The sequence below is a fragment of the Pogona vitticeps genome, chromosome 2 (genome assembly GCF_051106095.1).
Source record: "Pogona vitticeps strain Pit_001003342236 chromosome 2, PviZW2.1, whole genome shotgun sequence".
Lineage (NCBI taxonomy): Eukaryota > Metazoa > Chordata > Lepidosauria > Squamata > Agamidae > Pogona > Pogona vitticeps.
The window spans coordinates 157,913,913-157,939,400 of NC_135784.1; the positions used below are offsets into that span (position 1 = coordinate 157,913,913).

The 25,488-nt window shown below is 40.7% G+C and overlaps 1 protein-coding gene and 1 long non-coding RNA gene across 5 annotated transcripts in view; one reads left to right on the forward strand and one right to left on the reverse strand.

Annotated features, from left to right (window-relative positions):
• The window catches only part of RHOT1 (ras homolog family member T1), a 45,021-nt gene that overhangs the window by 17,180 nt on the left and 2,353 nt on the right, over window positions 1-25,488 (forward strand). For 2 of the 4 annotated variants that reach the window (XM_020783566.3, XM_072990957.2), the window contains exons 9-20: window positions 378-476; window positions 1,212-1,320; window positions 2,406-2,526; window positions 3,495-3,579; window positions 4,100-4,245; window positions 5,216-5,316; window positions 6,806-6,936; window positions 7,728-7,811; window positions 9,364-9,483; window positions 11,069-11,271; window positions 14,161-14,283; window positions 23,993-24,136. In XM_020783566.3, coding sequence (XP_020639225.1) covers window positions 378-476; window positions 1,212-1,320; window positions 2,406-2,526; window positions 3,495-3,579; window positions 4,100-4,245; window positions 5,216-5,316; window positions 6,806-6,936; window positions 7,728-7,811; window positions 9,364-9,483; window positions 11,069-11,271; window positions 14,161-14,283; window positions 23,993-24,136 — 1,466 coding nt within the window. The remainder of the gene's footprint in view (window positions 1-377; window positions 477-1,211; window positions 1,321-2,405; window positions 2,527-3,494; window positions 3,580-4,099; window positions 4,246-5,215; window positions 5,317-6,805; window positions 6,937-7,727; window positions 7,812-9,363; window positions 9,484-11,068; window positions 11,272-14,160; window positions 14,284-23,992; window positions 24,137-25,488) is intronic. The other 2 variants (XM_020783580.3, XM_020783588.3) reach the window with 2 other exon arrangements.
• LOC140704630 (uncharacterized) lies at window positions 14,386-23,994 on the reverse strand. The gene is made up of 3 exons (XR_012083946.2): window positions 23,765-23,994; window positions 21,677-21,836; window positions 14,386-14,710 (listed from the first exon to the last, which is right to left on the reverse strand). It is a non-coding gene; the product is annotated as an uncharacterized LOC140704630 (long non-coding RNA).

Here is a 25,488-nt window from a genome sequence, read left to right on the forward strand (position 1 = left end):
TTTGAATATTGAAACTATAACATCAGTGTGTAGGTATACTAATGTTTAACAAAGGCAAAAGTGATCTATACATGTTGAAATAAAATGCTGTTTTTGTGAGTAATGTGCTGAAAATCTACCTGTTAGCTTCCATTTTTCATAATCTAGAACAGTTTCCTTTGCATATATAAACAAAGAAAACCTGTATTTTTTATGCAAGAAGCAGGAGACCAGTATCTGGGTACAACTTTTAAGAATTTTTAGAGATTCTTTTGTGCTGATGATTTATCAGAAGGTTTGGGATTTCATATTGAAGCTCAAAGAAACGAACAAACAAAACAAAAGACAAGCTGTGGGAAAGAAATAATCCAATTTCTTCACTGTTCCTCAATCTGTAGATGAGGCCTGCTTGTATAAAAGCACTAACTCGGATCTTCAGAATTTCAGATCAAGATAATGATGGCACTCTTAATGATGCAGAACTCAACTTCTTTCAAGTAGGTCTTTTTTTCTTTTTCTATTTCTTTTGATTTTTCTCTTTGTCTTTGTCATGTGCTGCTACATTTTAACTCAGTGGATTAGGCAGCTGGCTACCAACATAAGTTGGAAGTTTGATTCTCCATTGTGCTTCCCTGACAGAGGCTGAACTCAGTGATCCATAGGGTCCTTTCCAGCTCTACAATTCTAAGAGGATGATAATTATAGCTGTTTCATCTGCCACTAAGCAAGGACATCCACTTGATCCACTGCCAGTAGCTTAACAAATTGGCCAGAATCCAGCCATTTCCCCAACAATGCACAGGTTGTTGATATGTCACAGTGTTGATCCAGGTGGTTTGTCAACCTAGTAGGAAGAGTTTTGGAGGGAGTGTGCTACTGGAATTGATTGCTGAAAACGTTTGTAGCACTTTGGGTCCTGTCTATCATGTTTCATTCTTCTGAAGGAGAAAGAGATTGGAACTAGAGATGTGAAGAGAGATTGAATGAAATCTCTCTCAAGCAAGTGCCTAACCACAAGACTGACAGACAAGCTGTAGTCCTATTTCTGAGCCTGGATCAATTGCTGCCATGATGTATTATGCTGTCATGAAGGCTGTTAGTTTATTGTGGTGTTACTGGTATGAAAACAGGTTCTAGCAAGAGTACATGGACTGCAATAAAATGTTGCAGGGGGATATGTGAAGCTTTGTATTGTCACATCTTGATTTGAAATGTTTCTTATCTCTTTCTAGAGAATCTGTTTTAACACACCCCTGGCACCTCAAGCATTGGAAGATGTAAAGAATGTAGTCAGGAAGAATATGAGTGATGGAGTTGCAGATAATGGATTGACATTAAAGGGTAGGTGCTATATATCTTCACATGAAAATGTAAAGGTGGAGTAGAGCTTGCTGATAAATGGGAGAAAGGGCAAAAGATATATACATAATGCAGTCTCCTCCCTATATGACTGGAGGGTTTTACTTCTGATCCATTGAGGTTCAGGGCAAATAATATTAAGTAGAGTCAACCCTCGACTTCCAAACGTCCCTAGATATGAACTTTTTGATTTACGAATGACTCTGTTGGCAAAAATTGGCATTGACTTGTGAAGGGAGCTCGACCTACAAACGAGGTCGAGGCTCCGTTGGCAAGTCAATGCTTGCCCACCACCATGGGAGACCTCCCCGGGGGTCCCTGCCACCACGATCTGCGCCTTCGGATCTCTCAAAGGGCTCCTTCTGATGTCGGGCGGAAAGCCCTGGGACACCTCCCTGGGGGTCCCCACCGCCACGATTGGCACCTTTGGAGGTCTCAAAGGGCTTTCGCCCCGACATTGGAGGAAGCCATTTGAGACCTCTGAAGCTAAAAAAGCAGGGAGAAATGGTGGGAAACTGGAATTTCCAGCCCTTTTCCCCTGCTTTTTTGCCTTTTGAAATGCTGGAACGGATTAATTCCGTTCCCATGCAGTTCAATGGGAAATGGTACTTCGACTTACGAACTTTTCAATGTACGAACGTTGCTCCAATACGGATTAAGTTCATAAGTCGAGGTAGCACTGTATTCTTTCACGTGGTTTGTATAGATCACTGGCTTGTTTATAGTGCCTGTGACTATCAAATGATTGCTTCATAGCTGTTCCTTCTGTAGATTTGTTTGTCCTTTCAGTGGGTGCTTCCAGTATGAAAATGATGCAGAAGTACCAGGAGCACATTTATTAAGCTCCACTGACATCTAAAAACACTGGTGCATAGCTTGCCATCTGTACCTGTAAGACAGGGTGGAGGGGTGATAACAGCCTCTTTTCAGTGGAAAGAGTGAGCTTTTGGTGTTTCAACCCAGGGACTACCACCTTTTGCAAGAGCAAGACCCTTGCATGCCTCTGTTTGTATGAAATCTTGTCATTTCATAAACAAGATAGGAAGTCAAGAACTTTCTCTTTTCAGGCTTTCTTTTTCTACACACACTTTTTATTCAGCGAGGGAGGCATGAAACGACTTGGACAGTATTGCGCCGCTTTGGATATGATGACGACCTGGAGCTGACACCAGAGTATTTATTTCCACTGTAGGTATTCTTATAGCTTTTATTTTTGTGACATTATAAATAACGGTTTATGCTATATGCCTATCAAAATAAGGTTCCTCAGTCTAGTGGAAACAGCTGTATCCAGAATTCTTAGAACATAAAAGATCTGATCTGCTGGATTGGTACAAAAGTCCTGTAGTGTAATATTATTTCCGGTAGTGGCTATCCAAATGCTTCTGGGATATTTCTTGCCCTCAAAATAAACCCAAATCCAGTGGTTTGCAAAGGGTTACACATCTTATCTAAAGAGACTGTGTATCATAAAATATCTGCAGAGTAGCTCCTTATGGGAAACCTTCCTCATCTCTAGAGTGTTTCTTTACTTACAGAATTAGCAACTGTCATTTGTATGTTTGCTGGGTGACATTTCTTCTGGAACAAAAATCAGAATTAAATGTAAGGACTTCTCTGTCAGTTGGCCTTCAAATGGCGCGCTTGGCATAGTGACTAGAGAAATGTGAAAGCCTCTGTTCAACCAAGAAGCTCATTGGGAATGCTTATCTTGTTCTGTCGAAGTAAATTGGATAATAACTGGCTTAATTTAAAAAAAATTGGAGCCCAGATTTTACCTGAAGCTTTTCAGTGGTCTAAAGCAACCTTTTCTTTTAACTTTCAGGTCACATATCTGTGACTTCATGTTGTAGGTTAGAATAGTCAATAAATTATGTCTGCTGGGCATGACATAAATTGCCTCCAGAAATTGAGGCACCATATATCAGAATACCAGGCGTTGGAAAACAACTGCAGGAAAGGATTGCTGTCCACCTGCTCTGTTTTTAGGGATCCTGAGACTGGTCACTGGAGATTATATAGGCCTTATGTCTGATATGGTAGCACCAACTTTACTGTATTTACAGGCAAGAAATTATGGAAAGGCAGTGAAAAATAAAGATAGGAAAGTTCTGAATGTTTCCCCCCCTGAATGATGTTGCTTTCTTTCCCATCAGGTTAAAAGTACCTTCTGACTGCACAACAGAGTTGAATCATCATGCATATTTGTTCCTCCAAAGCATTTTTGATAAGCATGATTTGGTAAGCTTTTAATCTTATTTGAAGGCTATTTTCATAAGGACTATTTGGAACATTCTAATGATCAGTGCTCAGAATTTGTTGGGAGACAGCAGCAAACCTATCAGTTAAATCTCTCTCTCTCTCTCTCTGATGGGTAATTGTTTACATTGCTTGAAAAGACAAATGACTCTTTATATAACATACATTTCTGTGCCTCAGAGACTTATAATTAAAGCCATTTAGAAGTCAGGCTTAAAGAATCATGTAAATTATTTTAGTATTTAACATTGGGCTGGATAGTCATTGGTTTAGATACCTGGCTGTGGAGCGAGAGGTAGAGAGTTCAGTTTCCCACTATGCCTTCTGTGAGTTGGAATTAACTTGACAACATATAGTTATTACTGCATTATTATTTAACATTGACTTTTGCTTCTTTTAAACACTGTAAACTAACTTGCCTTTCTGAAGTGAAATTTCATTCTGGTGAATGGTCGTAATTATAAACAGCATCATTATTAATTCTAAATATATCTTTTTTCAGGACCGTGATTGTGCTTTGTCTCCTGATGAACTCAAGGATTTGTTCAAAGTTTTCCCTTATATGCCATGGGGACCAGATGTCAACAGCACTGTTTGCACAAATGAAAGGGGTTGGATAACTTATCAGGGATTTCTCTCTCAGTGGACGTAAGTTCAGCAGGCAGTTACATAAACTACAGAGCTCTCCTGTTCATTGCACTTTTTAAAAGAGGACTAAGGGGCTGGGTGAATGGGATGTCTATCAGCAGTTCAGCTATTTCTTTTTCAGGGACACAAAATGAAAATGAGCAGGACCACTCCTTAAGTTTGAAAAGTTTCAGACCTGTGCAATCAAAATAAATTAGTATAGCTTTTTATGGATTTCCATGCTGCAGGTACCTCATGTCTTAAGGCTCTCAACACTCTGTGAAGAAGCATGTATGGGGAAGAGATTAAGCTAACATTCCTTCTCTAAAATACTGTTTTTCTGTATGCAGGCAGGTTTGAGGTGCAGGGAGACCATGCACCTTTAAATCTGTAATCTAGGAAAAAGTTGAATCATCATGTATATTTGTTCCTTCAAACTGAAATTGTCTTTTGTGGCTGTATGGAAGGTAGAAGTCTGAGAAGCACATTTTCTCAATTTAAGAAATCCCTTGGTTACATGACTGAGTATCCAACAGATAATGTCTGTAGAGATTTCTTAATGTGAGGCAGTTCACTTCCAAAAGGACATCATTTGCACTATACCAGTATGATTAGGCAGAAAATTTTGGCCAGTGTGGCTTGTGCTGCAGTTAAAAGCTGGACACCAGCAAGTCTCTTCATATAATTTTTTCCCTCAGCAGTGTGAATTTTCTTCATAAAGTTCATTGTACTGTACATATTTGATGCCACACTGAGCACACCCAGGAGAGCCTTAACTAATGTGACTAAAAGTGGAAAAAGACTGTCCTTCTTTGGTCTGTCTTTCCTCTATCCTCACTTTGTTGTCTTTTGGATGTAAATGGTACATCTGGTGTGTGTGTGTGTATTCCTTGAATCTTTTCATAAATACACAGATCTTAAGTACTTGATTGAGGAAATCTGGGCTGCAAAAACATTTGATAACTTAGGAAGCATGTTTGATCTTTTACAGACTTACTACTTACTTGGATGTACAGCGCTGCCTTGAGTATTTGGGTTATTTAGGCTATTCAATATTGACTGAGCAGGAATCCCAAGCATCAGCAATTACAGGTAACAACTTGCACATGCCAGTGTATTTTGGTAGTTCTTTAAGAGGATAAAAGTTGCTACCTTTCTCTGTTCATCTGAGTAAATAGAAGGTGAGAGGTAGAGATTGCAGAGATGTTGTGGCTGATGGAGTTATAGTCATGAAACATAAACTTAAACAGCACATAGTAGGGGAACGGAGAGATACAGATGTTACTACAGTGCACCCTCGACTTACAGACGGCTCGACTTACAGACTTTTCGAGTTACAGACTTCTCTGGCCGCAAAATTTAGGTTCGACTTGCAGCCGGAGAATCGCCCTACAGACCAGAAAAAAACCAAAATGGAACAAAAATGGCCGCTGACAGGATTAATCGGGTTTCAATGCATTGTAGGTCAATGGAGACTCGACCTACAGACTTTTAGACCTGCAGCCACTGTTCCAATACGGATTAATTCTGTAAGTAGAGGGTCCACTGTAGTTTGTATTTCTCCAATAATCTTCAGCCAAAGTCTGTGATAGGTCCCCATTTATCACCCCTGCTCCCCTTGCGCTGCTGGATGTGGCCTTTGGATGATGAGCAGAGAGCAATGCAGTAAGTTGCATCACAGTTCTTTAAATTACATGTTAAACCTAGTGCAATAGAACTCATGTGTGCCTTTGTAATGTTTACTTTGGGTCGAATTGAAGAGACAGTTTGGAAAAAGATTTGTGAAAAGAGCTTGAACTGACTTGACTTTCAGAAAAGTGAGTTTTATTGGAGGGAAACTTCTTCTGAGCTGGTGTTTCTATTATCCCCACAAGATTGTGACCTGACAATCTTTTGAGGACAGGGAAAAGAAAAGAGGTAGTCAGATGCTAACTGAATTTCATACATCAACTTTGCCTAGTAACCAGTGCTTTGACTATTAGCTTTTGGTTAAAAAAAATTGGCCTTGATCTGGCTCCCCCTTTTTCTGATGTAGGAGACCTCCTACAGATAGTTTAAGATGCAGCAGACCAGTATCAACTAGTGAAATTACCTCAAGCCACTTAGGACATGCTCACATCAACAAAATGATTTCCAGTTCTCCCCCTTTAATTTAACAATTTAAGTTTGTGGTCACATGATGCACGGCCATTAGCAATTCATTTACTCAGCAAGCATGCTAGCTGTGGATCATTTCTTGCTCAGTCAGAGGTGTCCACCATTTCTGTTGTGGGTCTTTTTTTTAAAAGTTGGTTTGCTATGTGTGTGAATGATCTTAGAGCGACGTTTTTTTAACTACTGCCACTTAAAAGCACAGGAGCTTCAGGCAACCTAGCTGCAAACATCTGAAAGATTTTCTTTTCTTTTATCTTCTTAACATTATGCCAAAATATACAGCTTAGGCAAACTTAAATTGTCTTCCAGCCTCCTCTTTGTAAAAATAGATAATGATATTCTTCTGATTCATCTCTTCCAATGCACCTTATTCCAAAACATCTTTGTGATGTGCATACCATTGTGAAATCTCCTTTTTTGTATGTAGTAACTAGAGATAAAAAGATTGATCTCCAGAAAAAACAAACTCAGAGGAACGTGTTCAGATGTAATCTAATTGGAGCTAAAGGCTGTGGGAAAAGCGGAGTTCTCCAGGCACTGCTTGGAAGAAACCTAATGGTAAGAGTCCCCTTTTCTTTTACCCACAGAGATCTATCAATTTTTCCTGTCTATTTATATATCTCTTATCTGTTTGCCTGACTATCAGTATTATTTAAATGCCTCCTTTCTTTCCACAGGGGGCCCAAGGTGACTCACAAATTTAAAACTATACAAAAACAACTAAACATCTTATCAATACTAAACCATCATTAAAAGCAATTTGAAAAACATTTGAAAAAAATTAAAAGCCTCTTTTAAAAAAGCATTCCCTAAAAAAATTAAAATATGACCAATGATACAAACCTAGTTAGAAAGTAACTGCTTTTTAACAACCCATAATCATGACTGTGGTTGTCCCCTTTACTTTTTGTCTTGGATTTCCCTTCCATATATTTGGCCCTTCTTTTTGTCATATTGGGGAACGGGGCAACATTGAGTCTTCCTCTCTTAAAGGTTTGGAGGGGTAGATGCAGTTGCACCTCAATGCTTCTCCTCTGGGTTTGGAATTAGTTCAAAGATCTGAGAATATGATGCCAAGGAGAGAGAATTGCAAGTGCACATCTGGCCTAGAAAAGGAGCCCTGCAGTGGAATTGCAGCTGTGCCTCCCTTTTAAAGACCACTAGGTTCTTAAACGTCATGCCATACTGGTGTTTTTCCAAATCTTTTCTCCCTTACTACATTCTTCAGCTAAGACTTCTGGTCTTCTGGTTATTTTTGCATAATGTGTGATATGTTGTGTGCTGTGGTTGAACCTAAATCAGTTAGCCAGACATGATTTCCTTAATATCTGATTTTTTTACGCTTTCAGAAGCAGAAGCATTTGCGTCCAGAACACAAATCCTATTATGCAATCAATACAGTCTATGTATATGGGCAAGAAAAATACTTGCTGGTAAGACCGTATTGACGTGTAGCTATGAAACTTTACTCTTTAATGACTGCACAGAGTATTATAGTGTTGTTTTGAAGTTTTGGAATCAGTTAAAAGATCTGTAAATAGTTGTTCAGTGCTTACTTTCAGTGTGCACAAATTCATGTTTTGGGTCCATAAGACCTCCTTGTGGAACAATTTGCTTCTTAGAAGTTGACATTTTAAGTAGCTTTCTTGTGCAAGTCTTGTTCTTTATGTAGTGGTTTACAGCCTTGACTAGAGCCTGATTAGATTTACAATACATTATTTCCTGGGGCAGAAACACCTCTGTTATCAAGAGGATTTATGGTAAACATAGTCATATATATAGTGGTGCCTTGCTTAGCGATCGCTCCGAAATCGCTTAGCGACACTGTTTTTGCAATCGCAAAAGCGATCGCTTGCAATGTTCTCTATGGGGAAATTTCGCTTTGTGATGATCGCAAGGAAGCGATCATCGCAAAGCCCCCATTTTCGCACAGCTGATCGGCGGTTTCAAAATGGCCGCCGGGGGAAAAACATGGCTGCTCGCTGTGTTTAGGGACGGATTCCTCGCTTTAGAGGCACCAAAAATGGCGGTGCTATGGAGGATCTTTGCTCAGTGGTGAGTTTTAAGCCCATAGGAACACATTGAAGGGGTTTCAATGCGTTTCTATGGGCTTTATAATATCGCATAGCGACGTTTTCGTTCTGCAGTGATTTTTGCAGAACGAATTAACGTCGCTAAGCGAGGCACCACTGTATTGCTCGTGCATCCAATCAGTCCCTTCATCGTTGCATCTGCCTGTCCTTGCTACCTGGCCTCCTCAGTTACAGCAGCTTAAGGGGAGGGTTGTCACGTCCATGCACCATGCCTTCTTCCCTGCTCTTAAAGTTCTCACCAGGTCACTTACTGCATGAACATTTTACTGCTTTGGTGGGATTGGATGAAGTAGAAGAAAATGGTCTAACAATAATATGCAGGATTAAAGTTATATCTGTTTTGGACCAATAAAATGAATTGCAAATTACTGGTGATCTATCAAAATGGAAATGGACAGGTAGCACTACGGAGATAAAACTGTACTTTACGCATCATTGTTTCATATAGATGGGTCTTGCAGGCACATTAGCAATAGCAGGTTTAAATGTGTGAATTCTTGATAGAAGATCTATCTGTTTTCTGCAGAAGAGAAGGGAAAAAATCCTTGGTCTCTGCAGAACTGGACATAAGTAGCTACACCGTACACACATATATGTACATGTGCACAGACACATATACTGGCTGAGATCTGGAAGTCAGACCTAGAGTAGACCTATTGGATTAGTGGTGATTTGCTGAGCGAATTCTTCTGTACATTCCACTGATTTAATGGTCTTGCTCTACCTGCAACTTAGTATTATATTTCAGCCACTGTGTACATGAGCTGGCTGTATCTTTTCTGTCCTTAAAAGGGAAGGAGAGCAAGGCTGAATGTTAAGTGCAAACAAATAACACTTGTTATGTTTGGGGGGCTTTTTGGTGATGTTTTAAAACTCTCTTCTCTCTTCTTAGTTGCATAATGTTTGTGAATCTGACTTCCTATGTGATGCTGAAATCATGTGTGATGCTGTATGCCTAGTATATGATGTCAGCAACCCCAAATCCTTTGAATACTGTGCGAGAATGTTTAAGGTTTGTATCTGCTTATTCATCTCACATTACTTCTTCCTGCCTGGTGTATCAAGGTGATTTCACAAACTTCTACTTATTATCTATGCACTTCTAACCAGTGCTAAAGGCTGATGAGCCTTGGGACTCCCAGGTTCCTATTCCCAATCGCCACAAAACTGGCTGACCAATCTCTTTCTCCCAAAGGATAACCTGTAGTACAGGATAGTTGTGAAGTGACAGTGGCATGTGCTACAGGTTATCCTTTGGGAGAAGGAAACTGGTCAACCAGTTTCATGGCTGACAGTTACCATAAAAACTTCCAAATTCTGTGAAGGAAGGATGGAATTTTTTTTAGAAAGTCTTATCTAGTCACCATCCTGCTTTCTAACTGACAGATATGATGTGGGGACTTGAGATGGGGGTATTTGTATATGAATGCAAATATCCCCTGACAGGTGGAAATAATGAGGAAATACCTCACCATTCTGCCCCTGACGCCAGTTCAACGGAGCCTTCCCATTGCGCCGTTGTCTGCAATGGATTAGCCACTCCTGGCAGGAGGCGGGATGACAAGCCTCTCTGCCAGGTCACAGAGTGGCTAATCCATTGCGGACAATGGTGCAATAGGAAGGCTCCTTCGAGCTGGCGTCCGCAGTGGAATGGTGAGTGGACCCGCATTATTTCCACCTGTGGGGCCATATTCGTATACGAATATCCCTGTCTCTAGTAGGGACTGCTGGAAGCACGGCATACTTTCTGCACTGAAATAACTTACATATAGCAATTTGCAAGTGTCTTGCATATGCATCATCATATGGTATTATCTTACCCATGTTTAAGCTGCTAAATACTGATACTTTGCAGATGAGCTACTGAACCCCTGATATGTGGAGATCAGGATAATGTGACAGTGCAGTTTGATGTGTTTACTTTCAAGTACATTTTAATTATAAAAGTGAAGGTGTTTTATATCGTATGTATAATGCTTCTACTAGGTTAAAAAAAATCTAAATGTTGAATGAAGTTGTTGAAATACCATTCACTAGAACTTCCAGATGAAAATACCATTGCAAGGTTTGAAAATCAAATTTAAAATCACACACTGAGAAGAACCAGAGACATACTGAGTTGTATTCCAAATTCAAATCTGTCAGATTTGGTGGCAAACCCAGAGATCCACTGTTTTAAGCAAAACTTTTCTTCATTTTTACTTCCTTGGGAGACATTCATTATTTTCAGTGAAACTAACCTGATCATGTGATCTGAAAACGTGAATGTATTCCTAAAGATTAGATGCAGCAACCTATTTTAAACCTGCAATTCTAGAAGGATTCCTAAACTGTTAAGTAGTACAGTTACATCTGTGTAAATGTGTTCAAGATCCCCATGTTTGTTTGTTACATATGGCTATACAAATGCATTTGCTAAACCAAACTAAAAATCTACTTATCTTTGTGCTATTCCAGTGCAGTTTTGTTTATCTTCCTTTCAATAGTTTACCCACAGACTACACTGCTTGTGATTCACAGACTCTGGTCTATGAATGTCCCTGAGATTTTATTTATCTCGATGGTAACTTTCCTCTCCTTTCACTTACATTATGTAGCAGCACTTCATGGACAGCAGGATACCTTGCTTGGTGATAGCAGCCAAGTCTGACCTGCATGAAGTTAGACAAGAATACAGCCTCTCTCCAGCTGACTTCTGCAAAAAACACAAAATGCCTCCACCACAAGCCTTTACTTGTAACACTGTTGATGCACCGAGTAAGGACATCTTTGTTAAGCTGACTACGATGGCCATGTATCCGTAAGTGTCCAAAGCAAAGCAGCCTTAATAGTCACCCTGCATGGATCACGACAACTTTGCATGCTCTTGTTGCCATAAGGAGGGAACTCTGTGCCTGACGGAAATTGTGTTTAGCAACAGAGGGAGATGTAAGTGAAAAAGTTTAGCACTGAATTGGCTGAGAAATACAAACCATTTCAATTGATTTTAAAAAATGGCTTCATGCCAGCACATGATATGCTTTTTAGAAATAAGCTTTTCTGAATACATTGCAGAACTAGATTTAGATTAAAAGACATGGGGTTCAATTCTCTTCATCTGTGCATGTATTGCATAGCTCATTGTCATTACTCATTCATTAACGAAGAGTTGCGAGCATGTCCGAGGAGACTGGACCATTGTTTATGGGGAAAAATGTCTAATTAAAATTGCCAGTGAAGTATTAATATTTTCTGAAGTCACTAAACTGATGTGTACACTTTCCTAAATGGACAAAAGGCTAACTTCCATACTATACACAGTGCATGTGGCTCTCATGGGGATATCTGAATATCAGTTTGCTATATAAACTAATATCTGCACATCTGCTTGATCAGCCCTTTTACAGGCTGAGTTCTAAAAATACATTGACAAGTTCTGTGGGTCAAAGGTGGTAAATTCCTTCTAAAATAGAGAGAACTTGCAAACAGCTTTTGAGACATATTATGGTGGTCTGCTACTCACAGGAAAAAACAAACACCATAAATCCTACAGAACTGTAACCATGTCTTGAGGTGTTTTTAAACGGGTTCTTCATATTACAGATGCTACTTCTATCTAAACACAGCTATGAGGGGTGGTAGCCTGTCTCTAGGGGATCAAACCTCTTCCCTTACAAGTAATTTTTCTGGAGAACACTAAACATGGTATACCTATTAGCCAGATGAAGGATTGCCACATAAGAGACTTGATGTTTCCGCTCAGCAGGCCAAAGCATTGCTATTCTTCTTGGTATTTCTTTTGCCTTCCTGAATAAGCTGAAAGCAAAGGAAGCCCCATTGAACCTCAAGTGTGCATGGCTTTATTTTCTCAAAATGATCACTACTTTAAGTAATGTGGTACAAACACCTTGATTGTAGTACTTAATTTATAGCAGTGCTGAGCTTCATACCGTGATGGAATTATGAAATCATATTAATGCAGGAGCAGGTGTTTCAATGATAAATCATCTTCAAAGCTGTGCATCAAGTTCTTGTGGGCAGTTCCAAACTTACGTGCTGTATTTAATGTCCCAAATTCACACGGCTGAGGGTGTAGAGGCCAGGTTAGCTTCTTAGATGGAAACAGCTGCAGCAGGCAGGTTGGCTTCCAGCTCTTCTTCAGCTAGCCGTTTGGAACTTGTGACCCATCTCTTAAAACGGAGGACAGTCAGAGGCAATCTGGTGGTGGTGGGGGAATCCTTCTCCCGTTCTGCCTTTTTGAAACTCAAAAGAGTTTTTTTCTAGCTGGGGGAAGGAAGGCTGCCTCGTTAGCATGGCCTGCCTCTAATATTGTTACTGATTACTTTAATGAGAAGGAATTCATTTGACTGATTACTCAGTCACAGAAATCTGTTTAACTTGATTTAAGAAGACTTGGTTTAAGAAGAAAGTACAATAAAAAACAATTGGGGTGTATGTACCAACTCAGGAATTTCAGAGCACTCCATATCATTTCAATGTGTTGATATGCGAATAACATGTTTTTAGGAAATGTCAGGTTACAGGTATCTCAGAGCAAACTGACCTGCAGCTATTAATGATGATTTTCTATTAAACAGTACTTACATCATTTCAAAGCATCACTACAGGCCTGGCAGTTCTCTCACTGATTTATCTCCACATAGTTCTCATGGTACTCCTAAAACTTAACAGATAAGCTGTTTCATATATTCCCAACAGACATATGTTAGACCTAAAATTTAGCCTGTTTTATGGTTGCTGTTTCTCACAAATCATCTCACTCTGTTGCCAAGCAAGCCCAACCTGTATGGTAGGCCAGAGCAATTCTGCAACATTGCCTTGCGTATCACATAACAGATTGAGTGTAATGAAATAGCTTATATTGAGTACAGTTCAAGACTCTACTTAGATGTTGAAGGACTAGGGAAAAGACAGTCAGCGAAAGAGTTCGCCTGTCTCTTTTTATGAATTATCTCTGGAATTCATATCTGTGACTCGGTCTAGAACATGACCTCACCTCAAAGGTGTGCAGTTTTTGAATAAGGAGCTCCCATCTTTCATAATGAACATCCTTTAGGAGTGAGATCCATAGAAATGAGGGTTGATTCTTCTTTCAGTTCTTGTAAAGGTTCCAAGCTATAGCACATCGGGCTGGGAGGGGCATTTGCAAGTGCAATGATTAGTTTTGCAGGATTGTTGCAGTTAGCTGTGGAAAGTCCATATTTAGAGGGGAGCATACCCAGGCTTAGATTTCTATTTTTGTTTTCTGTAAAGCTTTCAGGTAGTCTGGGATATTCCAGATATTTGGAGAAATATATACAAAATTGTTTTTGATTGTCTTACCCTGCTCTTTCCTTAATTTTTACGCATGTGTGTGTTGGTTGGGATGGAAGAGGTAAGGGTACCTGGCACATATAGAAGTTGTTCAGTTTTGAGAACGCAACTTAATTCCATTTTATACTGTAGCTTGAGGAGGAGTTCCCTTTTGTTATGCAAGTATACATTCCATTCTAATTACAAGTTCAGTGTAAGATTCTGTGTGTGATGCATTTTCTGAAAGATCTCCTCCTAAAATCTGCACAGCTTTTGCCTACCCTTGCCTCGCTTTCCCTCAGACGTGTTCCCAATTTATTCCCACGTCTCTTGGTTTTGGCTCAGCCCTGGTTTCTGTCTGAGATCTCAATTCCTGTCCTTCTGTGTGTTTTCGCAGCCATGCCCGGTTACGCTGTATGTGCACCTGCAACAGGTGTACCTTTTGCATCTGTCAGAACCTCCTCAACTCAGACTTGCTGCAATCTGTAAAGAACAAACTCTTCACTACAGTTCTTAACAGGTCTTTGATTTTATTTACTAGGTACCAGGCGTGCTTTAAATTTACTTTACTTAAACAAATTGTTGCACTGTGTAATTGAAGCAGACTCTCACTCCATATCCATTGAGCAGTAATGATGTTACAAATGTTTATTGTCACCTTGAAACCTTTTTGTCAAATGATGCTTATCCTAATTGGCATGTTGAAGTACACCAGTTACCAATAAGAACAAAAATGTTAGAGGGATTTGAGCTGTTTGTAGGATGGCCAATTAAAGGAAACAAAAAACATTACAAGCTAGATCATACAGTCAGGTGTATCATTGGAGCTATGTGTAATTTTAACATAGATTTTAGAAATGTTTAAAAGCAATTATTAATAGCCAAGTCGAGATCTGAAGAAACTTGTACAGCCTTGGTCATCCGTTAGATTTTTGTCTTGGGTAAGCCTAAGGAGGGAATGAGGTATGGTGAAGCACCGCCACATCTCTCTAGCCATCAAAGTGTCTTCTCAGCCCCCCTGTTACTGTTAAAATCATGGTCACTGCAATTTTGGTTCTAGCTGGCCACCTAGGAGGTTAAGTGACATCTGCTGGGAACCACACTGGAGCAAGCGCCTCCAGTGGCTGACTTTCCAGTCTAAATGGGTGCATGTATTTTGGGTTAAAAAATGTCCTGGGTATTGGTCAAATTGTTTCTCTGTTTTCAGAATGCATGTATTTGTGAATGGATATGGTGTGATGAGATCTGTGACATTTAACAGCCGGTTTTAAACTGTATGCTACTTCTTCATACATTTGAAAAGTGTGGATTGGTTCTCTGCTCAATACTTTGAAATTGTTAAGTATTGATAAACAAATCTTGGCCAGTAACTTTTTAGGGAGCCGTGGCTACTTAGTAGAAGTGATGCCACCAGCAATTGCTAGTTACCACTAGTTAAAACAGTTCCTTACTCTGGGCACATGAAGGCATATGCACTCCAAAATAAAGAACAGAACTCTTTAATTTGTGTCTATCTGCTACTGCTGGTAACATCATTCCTCCTGTGCTGGTGGAGCTCTGCAGGAGGATCCTGGCCATTCAGGAAGAACTTCTCGGTGGTGGGACTTGGCTGCATTGTGCTCCTACTGCAGGCTATATCTGCTAGGGCTGTTCCTGTTGTACTTCTTGGTGGGGGAACTGAACTTGGTAACAGAGCAGAAAGTCCCCAGCCACCCCTATACTCTTGGAGGTTGCTTATCCTGTTCCAGGGTCTTGTCCTTAGCTAACTCCTAGGCTTCTTTCTGTACACTGGGTAGGAGAGAGGAGAATCCACCTGGTTCCCAATTTCTATCATTTCCCAGTGTTGTGAGGTTGGTTTTGTTTGCTATGGTGGAAGTTGCCTTTGGCAAGTAAGGTCTTTAGAGTTCAGGGGCTGTAGGTGAAAGATGATCACAAGGTAGTGTTAAGGCAACCCCTCTCTCCATATGCCCATGTGCTAGTTATCTTCTACCCTCACATTTCTATTTCACATTATCAGTCACTCTTCTCATGGGGTGAGGGCAGCTTGGCCTACTACCTATGGGCCTTTCATCACAGAGTTTCTCAGGTTGGACTCTCATGAGAGGACGGGACATACTTTATTTCCCCCTCTCTCATGTGCCATCCTGACGTTTCTAGGGTCTTGGTCAATGAACAGAAAAAATCCACTTTTTCTGTAGGATCTTAGTATTTCTATGTTTGATGGGTGCGGCATTAAATTAGGTGGAACACTGTCCCTTTGCAGGAAGCTTTAGAGTCTTTGGATGGAGAGAAGCAACCATAGAGAAATGGGGTTTCCCCAGGTCTGAGTTGTTTCTCAAGTAATCATGAATTTGACATTTTTCTATATCTGTTTATTTATTTAAAATATTTTTACTTTGCCTTTCTCCTTAAAAAGGACCCAAAGCAGTTTACATAATTAAAAAACAATATTTAAAGCTAAGAACAATAAATATGCAAGTACTAAAATGGATAAAACAAATGCCACCCTAAAAGCTGGTAAACAAAAGCAACACCAAAAAGACATTCAAAGCAGGAAGTTACAACAGTCTGTTTAAAATCCCCTGGCAAAGATGGGACCAGCCTGGCCTCTTGTAAGAGTTCCAGTGTCTGGGAGCAGTGACAGAGAAAGGCCTCTCCTGATAATCTTAGCACCCTAGCGAGCTCATAAAGGGAGGTGCAGTCCTTCAGATACCTTGGGCCCAAGCCTTTTTAGGCCTTTTTGGTTATAACCAGCACCTTGAATTGTGCCTGGAGACGGACTGGCAGCCAACGGAGCTGCTGTAACGGGGGTTACATTGCGTTAGACTATGTGTGTTGATGCTGCTCAGAAGATGGCAACCACTCTTTTCCCCCTATAAAATACTACTTTTTTGTGTGTAACTACAGCCCCCTTTACTTTCGTATGCAGACATACTGCATTTTGCTGTGCACATGTACTATTGGAGTAGACATGTGACTCACTGCAAAAACAAACAAACACAAGTTTGTCTCTTCCCAAGTGTGTACAGAAGGGCCTATGAACATTCAGTTTATAAACAGAACCAATTCGGAACAGTCTTCTTCTAAGAGCAGGTTATGGTACTGATCGGGACCTCGCTATACTCAGAAATTTTCCTCTGCATTTCACTAGGTGGCGTGCATATTACTAAGTACAGCTAAAATAATATTTCATTAGTTAATCTGTAATATGGATGTAGCTCCTTAAAAAATAATTGTAATGAGTTGTAAGTATATGACTACACTCTCATATACGGTGACTTGTGAGTACAAGTTGTGATGCTCACATTACAAGTACTAGAGCAGCTCCTGATTTTTAGATCTGCAACAAAATATCACTGTAAATGAGGACTGGGGTATGTGTGGCTAATTAATTCATTAGATCTTTTTATTATTATTATTGATTGATTGATTGATTGATTGATTTGATTTATACCCCGCCTATCTGGGTGACTTGTCCACTCTAGGTGGCTTACAATATAGGATGAAACAATAAAACACAGAAAAGTATATAACCATTCAATCGTTACAATTATAATAAAATGGAGGGATAATAAAATAAGGGAAAATAAGAAAGAGATCAGGTATTGACTGGAGGGAAGGCCTGGATGTATAACCATGTTTTAAATTGGGTTTTAAAGATTCCCAGCGTAGGGGCCACACGAATCTCTGGAGGGAGGTTGTTCCACAGGCGAGGAGCCACCGCTGAGAAGGCCCGGTTTTGTGTTTTCTCCTTCCGGGCCTCTCGGCGTCAGGCTCCTCAGCCTCACCTCCTGACTCGCAGGGGTGATCCGGGTAGACCTTGGTGGGAGCAGGCGTTCCGCCAAATATCGAGGTCCTAAACCGTTTAGGGCCTTATAAGTAAGCATTAAAACTTTGAAGTCGACGCGGAAACGAATGGGCAGCCAATGCAGTGTGGCCAGAGTTGGAGAAATGTGTTGGTATTTTCTCACTCCAGTAAGGAGTCTGGCTGCCGCATTCTGTACCACCTGAAGTTTCCGCATCAGCCTCAAAGGCAGTCCCATGTAGAGTGCATTACAGTGGTCTAATCTTGAGATTACGAGCGCATGCACCAAGGTAGTGAGCGCCCCTGTGTCTAAATAGGGCCACAGCCGGGCAATCCACCAAAGGTGGAAAAAGGCAGTACGGACAACCGACGCCACCTGTATTTCCATGGTGAGCGTCGGATCCAAGTATATGCCGAAGCTGCAGACCCCACTCTTCGCGGCCAGGGTCACCCCCCCAAACGTGAGAGAGTCACCCAAGCCGCCAGCCACGAGGCCACCCACCCTCAGAACTTCCGTCTTGTCCGGATTCAGCCTCAGCCCATTCTCCTGCATCCATTGCAGTACGGCCCCCAGGCAGCGCTGAAGGGACAGGACGGCATCACCTGCAGTTGGTGAAAAGGAGATGTAGAGCTGGGTGTCATAGGCATATTGATGACACGATGCCCCACATCCCCTGATGACCCCTCCTAGCGGCCTCATATAGATATTAAACAGCATTGGGGAGATAATCGACCCTGTGGGACCCCACAAGTGAGGCTCCACGGGGCCGAAACACTCTCCCCAAGCTGCACTCTCTGGGGGCGGTCCTCCAAGAAGGAATGGAGCCAGGCTAGCTCCAAGCTACCGATTCCCAACTCAGAGAGCCTCCCCAGGAGGATACCGCAGTCGACAGTATCAAAGGCCGCCGAGATGTCGAGGAGGACCAGCAGAAACATTTTGCCCCTGTCAGCCTCCCTCAACAGGTCATCGTGCAGGCCGACCAATGCCGTCTCTGTACCATGGCGCGGCCTGAAGCCTGACTGAAACGGATCCAGGGCGTCTGTTTCATCCAAGTGGGCCTGAAGCTGATTGGCCACCATCCTCTCGACCACTTTGCTTGTGAAAGAAACATTGGCGACGGGCCTGTAATTGCCAATTTCGTCCGCCGCCAAACTAGGTTTCTTTCTTATGGGCCTAATGAGTGTCTCCTTGAGGGCAGAGGGAAACCTGCCCTCAAGGATAAACCCATTTATTATTGCAGTGGCCCATTCTGTTGTTATCACCCTGGCTGCTTTGATTAGTCAGGCCGGGCAAGGGTCCAAGGAGGAGGTGGTGGCTCGACAGAAGTCAAGCACCTTTTAGACTGCAGTTCCTATCAATCCTAGCCATTGATAAGGGATTAGGAAAGTTGTAGTCTAATAATGTTTGGATGGCCCCAAGTTCCCCAGCGATGCTGTGAAGGAAAGATTTCTTGGCCAGAAAAGCAAGCTATTACACCACAATCCTGTATATGTCTACTTAGAAGTAAGTTTCATTTGGGGAGTGTAGGGTGCCTGAATAAATCTGACCTGGCTGCATTTGAAAAAGAGTAGCATAGAATTGTTCCAACAAAGGAAGTGGAGTACTGTGAAAAAATAATGTCTTAACCCTGATTCTAGAAATGTTATCAAATTTTATCTTAACTATCATGTTTTCCCCAAAATAAGACAGGTCTTATATAAATTTTTGCTCCAAAAATGCATTAGGGCTTATTTTCAGGGGATGTTTTAATTTTTTCATGTACAACAATCTACATTTATTCAAACACAGTCATGTCATCTTCTGGTTGCTGCACAATGGTGGAGGGTGGCGTTTCACTTAACTAGGGCTTATTTTGGGAGTAAGGTTTATATTACGAGCATCCTGAAAAATCATACTAGGGCTTATTTTCAGGTTAGGTCTTACTTTTGGGAAAACAGAGTAGTTAACCTGGCATTAAATGCTTGAAGAAATTATCTTCCCTTCCCTCTCTCTTAACAAGCTTGGAGCCCAGTTTATAGTGATTTGAATAGTAATTGTGAATTATTATATGTTTTTGAGACTTTTTCTGTAATTAAAGTGTCCCCACTGTAGGATGCAAAATTGTCAGCTCAAACTGCTCAGGAATTCTGCCTTCATAACTGGGAATGGGATTGTATTCAAAACACAATCTACAGCATGGCTATGATGTGGGGAACATGTGACCCTTTGGATATAACTGCAGTTCCTATCATTCCTCAACATTCATTGTGCTAGCTAAGGCTGATGGGAGTTGCAGTTCCGCACATGCCACACCTCTGCTATAGAGAAAATAGTTGAGCCTTGCTGGACTATTTTTTATGTTTCCCCCCCTCTCTAGGTGTTCACTTTCATTTGTGTGGCTGGCACTTACTCTCCTCTTACTACATTGTTGTACTGCTTTTTGAAAATGTGTCTGGATGTGCCTTCTAATTCATCATTTATTGTATTTGTTTCCAACTCATCAGCTTGATTATTTCAGTCATCTGCATGTCTCATGGATAGTAGAGGCTGATTTTGCATGATATATTAAGCTTCTTTTTCTTGTATTGCTGGTAATGTTTTAATCTTAATGGATAATATGGATGGCTGCATCCAGTTCTTGGTCCCAGGTTGAGTAGAAACATCGAAACAGTGGCCATTATTTTCCATTCATTTCTTAGATCTAGTCTAGTTGAGATTGTCAGTTTGATCTTGGCCTGAACCTCAACATGCATGTGAAAACCTCTAGCTTATTCCATGATACTGTAAAGCTATAGCTTTCTCAGTAGAGAAGCTTTTCTTCAAGAAAAATCAGGATTACTATGGTCCTGAAATTCCCTTATCGTGAGTTTCATTGAAATACACTCGTTGAAATCCAGTGGTAAAATGCAGCTGCAGTAGGAGGAGTTGACTTATCAGATCCCCATTGATTCAGTGGGCCTACTCTAGTGCAACCTACTACTGAATTTCAATACTGTGTGTCTATTATAGATAAACATAAACCTCTGATTACATCAGACTGAAACATTGGTGCATGTTGATTTGACATAGTTTTTGCATTTTCAGCTACTTAGCTTTGCAAAGCCACCTGTCTCTCAGTCAGTTTGAAATGTATAATTGTTTTCTATTCTCAACTGTCCTGAAAGTTTGAGAAAGGACATGGCTTGGCTGATACTGAGATGAAATACAGTGGTGCCTCGCTTAGCGACGTTAATCCGTTCCAGGAAAAACGTCGCTAAGGGAAATTAAAAAACCCATAGAAATGCATTAAAACGTGTTTAATGCGTTCCTATGGGCTTGGAAACTGACCTTATGCGAGGATCCTCCATTGTGGTGGCCATTTTGGGTGCCTCTAAAGCGAGGCAACACAGCGGGTGGCCATTTTGGAACCGCGGATCAACTGGCTGAAAATGGGGGGTTTGCGATGGTCGCTTCCGCGCGATCATCGCAAAGTGAAATTCCCCCATAGGAAACATCAGAAAGCGATCACTTTTGCGATCGCAAAAACAGCATCGCAAAGTGATTTTGTCGCTCAACGGAGCGATTGGTAAGCGAGGTACCACTGTAAATGTGTATAACTAACTGCTTATAAGCCCTGTCCAAAGATGCACAATATTGAGTGAGTCTCGTGAACATTGCTATTTGGTCCAGACACACCAGTCTACTGTGATGTGAAGGGACCCTATTCCTGTACTGTGCCGCCTCATTTTTCTGTGGTCTGAGTGTTGCAGAGTACAGAATGTCAAATTCTTCCTGTCTCCTTGAAGCTAAAAGGGCCCATGGTTCCTCTAGATCTGTAATAGAGCTTTGTGGAAACAAGATGATCACTTTTTAAGTCGTAGAACATACGAGTGTCAATTCAAACTGTGGAGGTTAATTGGAGATGGAGTTGAATTGTGTCTTCAACTCTTCCACAGTGTTGATGGCAAAATGATGCATTGCCACCATCCTACGATATTATGTGTAACTAGGGGCTGATGAAACTGCTTCTTGATTTAAAAACCTTGCTTTCATTGGTGCAGGTCCCCTGTTTTCTTTGTTTTGTCTTGTTTTGCTTAATCTTAACTCAGGCACATTTTTAATGCTTGTGTTTCACTGCCATGCATATACCTCTGCGCAGGTTCATAGGTAAACAGAATGTGGTCCTATCTTGTCCAGATGAGGCCTCCTCCTTTCTTTGTTTTTGCATCCTGCATCTTCATTCCAAGTTGCTCTTTAAACTTCTTGAAATTGAAGGGTTACCTCAGAGTCAGAGATGGGTAGAAGAAATCTGTGGAAGAGCATGCAAGAACACTCTTTTAGAATTTCAGAAGCAGAAAAGGATGAGGTGGGCTTTTGAAAACATAGCTCTGGGTGAAAAATAAGGAGATCATCATCATTTCATGAATTCCTCTGTAACAAGGATAAATTAATTTGTGATCAAATCCATCAGATGATTATCTCCATACACTTTAAATTGTAATGAAATCCTGCCCACTGTGTATCTGTGTGAATTGTTGCTTAACTTAGTCTTATGTGTGACTAATTCAATTGGTTACTTCTTGGCAGGCTAATTTTGCAGTCATGTGCTATTTAGAACATTTCCCACCTTTGAATGTAGGAATAATTTTCTTATTAACAGTGCTAAAACTTTTGAAGGAATAAGGATTGAATTGTGCAATATAAAGCTGTCATTTTGGTTTATATGTCCTCCTGCCTGCCAATTATTCATGTCAAGTTCCGCTGCAAAACTAATAGTTCTGCTCAGCTGTTCTTTTAATTTCTACGTAACTATTCTTGTTAGTTGCTAGTTTCTGCTATTGGACTCAGTTATTGTACTGTTGAAATAATAGGTGGCTAGAAAGTAGTGAAATAAAAGTACAGTACAACTTGAAATGCACTTTGCCTGCATGGAATAGGTCTGTGGTTTATCTTTGGAGAAAACAGCATATCTATTTATTTTAAAACATGCAGATACCACTCTTCATGATAGTTATCCCAGGGCAGCTTGCAGAGTGAATCAAAGCACAGATATATTCAAAGCTGCTGCATGCTCTGTTTTTCCATATCCTGGTGAGGATCTGTGAATTTTTGGGGAAATCTTTAAAGGCCCCAGCTCTCAAAAATGCAAAGCAAAGTTTGAGACTAATTGTTTATTTAAATCAATTGAAATAATATAGAGATGGGTTGAGCATGTTTCAAATGCGAGCCAATAACAGTACCATCTAGTTATTGAGTCCCCTTGAACATATTTTCCTAGTTAAGTTTTTTAAGTACAGACAGAAGAGGAACCAGAAAATGGTTGTGCCCCATCAGGTAAATGGTCACATGCAATGTATTTTTCTGTGTTTGTGCACATTTTCCTTCAAAATTTCAAAAACATGTTCAGAAATACAGAGCTTTCTGTATGGACAGTTTAATCTGGTAGCAACAGATCTCATTTGTTTTTGTGGTCTGTAGTGAACTTGTTCTTAATGTGCCTTCACATCATTTCCGACTTAATAGCAATTGGATGAATTAGCAACCACAAGAAAGTTGCATCATTAGCAGTCCTGCTCAGGTCCTGCAGATTCAAAGCTGTGGTTTCCTTTATTGGGTTGATCCATCTTGTCTTTATATGAATAGATGAGTACAAATATGAAGACTCAAAAAATGACAGCTACTACTGGATGTGATACAAGTCTGGAATTAATGACACCTGAATAACCCCTCCAGGATTCACATTCTCTGTTCCACCCACCAGAAAACTATGAAGTTTTTTGTAATCTTCAGTTTCCACTTTTGTTTATACAGTAGCTTGCTGTGTCTCCTCCAGACTGGCAGACTCTGACTCATGTTGACTGGTTAGCTTAAAGCAAACAAAAAGCAGCTTTTGCTGAAAAAAGTGGGCGGGACTAAGTCTTCTCTCTAGGCCCCCTGCAGCCCCCTACATGCTTTTTAAAAAAAAATAAAATGCAAGTGTTAAAATAGAATTTAAATCACATGAGTTATTCTTTGATCTAACCGTGTTTTGCATTTTTAAAAACATTCACAAGAAGTATCTTTTTTAAAAAAAATTTAAAGGATCACTTCTGAGATACTAGGAAACAAACATGAAACAGTTCTCATGTGTTAATTGTGTCCAAAAGATATTGCCTTATTTTATTTATTTATTTATTTATTTGATTTATATCCCGCCCACTTTAGCAAGTTGTCCTAGAAACTCAATTTCCATGTCACCTGGCAATTATCTTGCTTGGGCTGGCTAAGGCAGAAGACTTTCTTTAGAGAGCTGTAGTTTGAGTCCATGAATATTGTTCACATCCTCCTAAATTAACCTGCATACAAAAGCAAAGGTTCTGTTAATAAAAGAAAAAGTTTGGTAGCTGATTATAAGCTGTGTTGGTGTGTAACCTGCCAGTATGAGCTATGCTATGAACTGCCAACTGTGTGCATGTGTGTAAAAAGGTTGAGAGACCGTGTAGATGATTTGGGTGCCATGCTGTTGTCAGACGAGGAGAGCAGTGTTGTTCACCAAGTGCACGCCGTCAGCTCGGTGGAAGATTCCATCTTCATGGGTTCATCCCTTGATCCACAGTTCCTTGAAGACAGGTAACACCATCCTGGCTATTCCCCTCCCTAGTGGGGAACCCCAACGAATGCCTTGCTTGTAAGCTACTCTGGAAGCAGGAGTCACACTGCTGATCACAGTAGTTGCACATTTTAAAAACTTTTATTCTGGGTTTGGCGATTTCAGTTCAAGTGTGAAATTGTGGTTTGGTGAATGAGATGGTCATTTGGTTAAACAGGCTGGAGAATAAAATCAAAAAGACAGTGTGACCTCTGTTTGATATTCTAACCCATGCTGGAAACACTTGCCTGTGATGTCTGTCAGGAACAAAAAAGATCTGGAGAGTGCTTGCCGGTGGTTTTGTATCTGGTTTCACTGAATACTGGCCATAAACTAGAAAACCTGATAATGTGGTTAGGGATATCAAAATGCACAGACTGTGAGAGTATGGCTGTGCCTGAAAATAAAATTAGGTTTGGCCTGACTGACAGTGTTTAATGTTCACATAATTGCCCTCCCCTCCTTTTCATTTAACAAAGAAGCCCGGTAATTCTTTAGCTTGCACTTCTTAAACTGCTTTGCCTGAAAAGATATGCCTGTGTATTCACAGGCTCTCTGTACTTTTGAATGAAACCATTATTTCTCATTTGGATTTTAAAATGCTTAGGCCAGAGAATTCTTTCTAGCCTTCTTTGCTATAGAGCAGTCCTAAATCAGTCCTGTAACGTTCAGTTTGAGAATCAGTGTGCCTTGAACAAAGGTCACCGCAGTAACCTTAGCTTGAAAACTTTTTTATGTCGCATTAGGGTAAGCCACTTTCTTTAATACCTGTACAGTCCAGCTGAGCATGCTCACAAACTGGTATTGGGAGAGACTGGGGTCTTTGTTGTTACGTCTTGCCAAGTTTGCTGTGCCTTTCTTTCATTCCTGATTCTCATGCTATTTTGTTTCGCTTTGTTTTCTTCTGTGACTCTCAGTGTGTGTTTCATTAACATTTTAACCACATACCGGTTCAACAGCCTGCCTAGTGATGTGAAATATGACATGTTGTGCATAGGCCTTGGCAAGGTTTGTCTCAAAGGTGCCAGGATGCAGTAGTAGTCTTGCAGGTAGTTTCCAGCAGCATACACCTTTTCCCTTTGGCACAGGGCAAGGAGATAGGTGGCCTTTCAGGTGGGATTGGATGCTAAACCCCATCCTCCCGCCAGCACAGCCAATAATGAGGGGTCATGGGAGTTGCAACCCAGTAGCATCCTGAGGGCCCTGTGTCACTAGCACCTGCTGTGGGGACTGACTAGTGGGTGTATGGTAGGTTTTTGTTTGCCCCTTGCATCTTTAGTATCCGATGTTTGGATTAAAGGTAAATGACCCCGTGCCCTTATCAAGTACATTT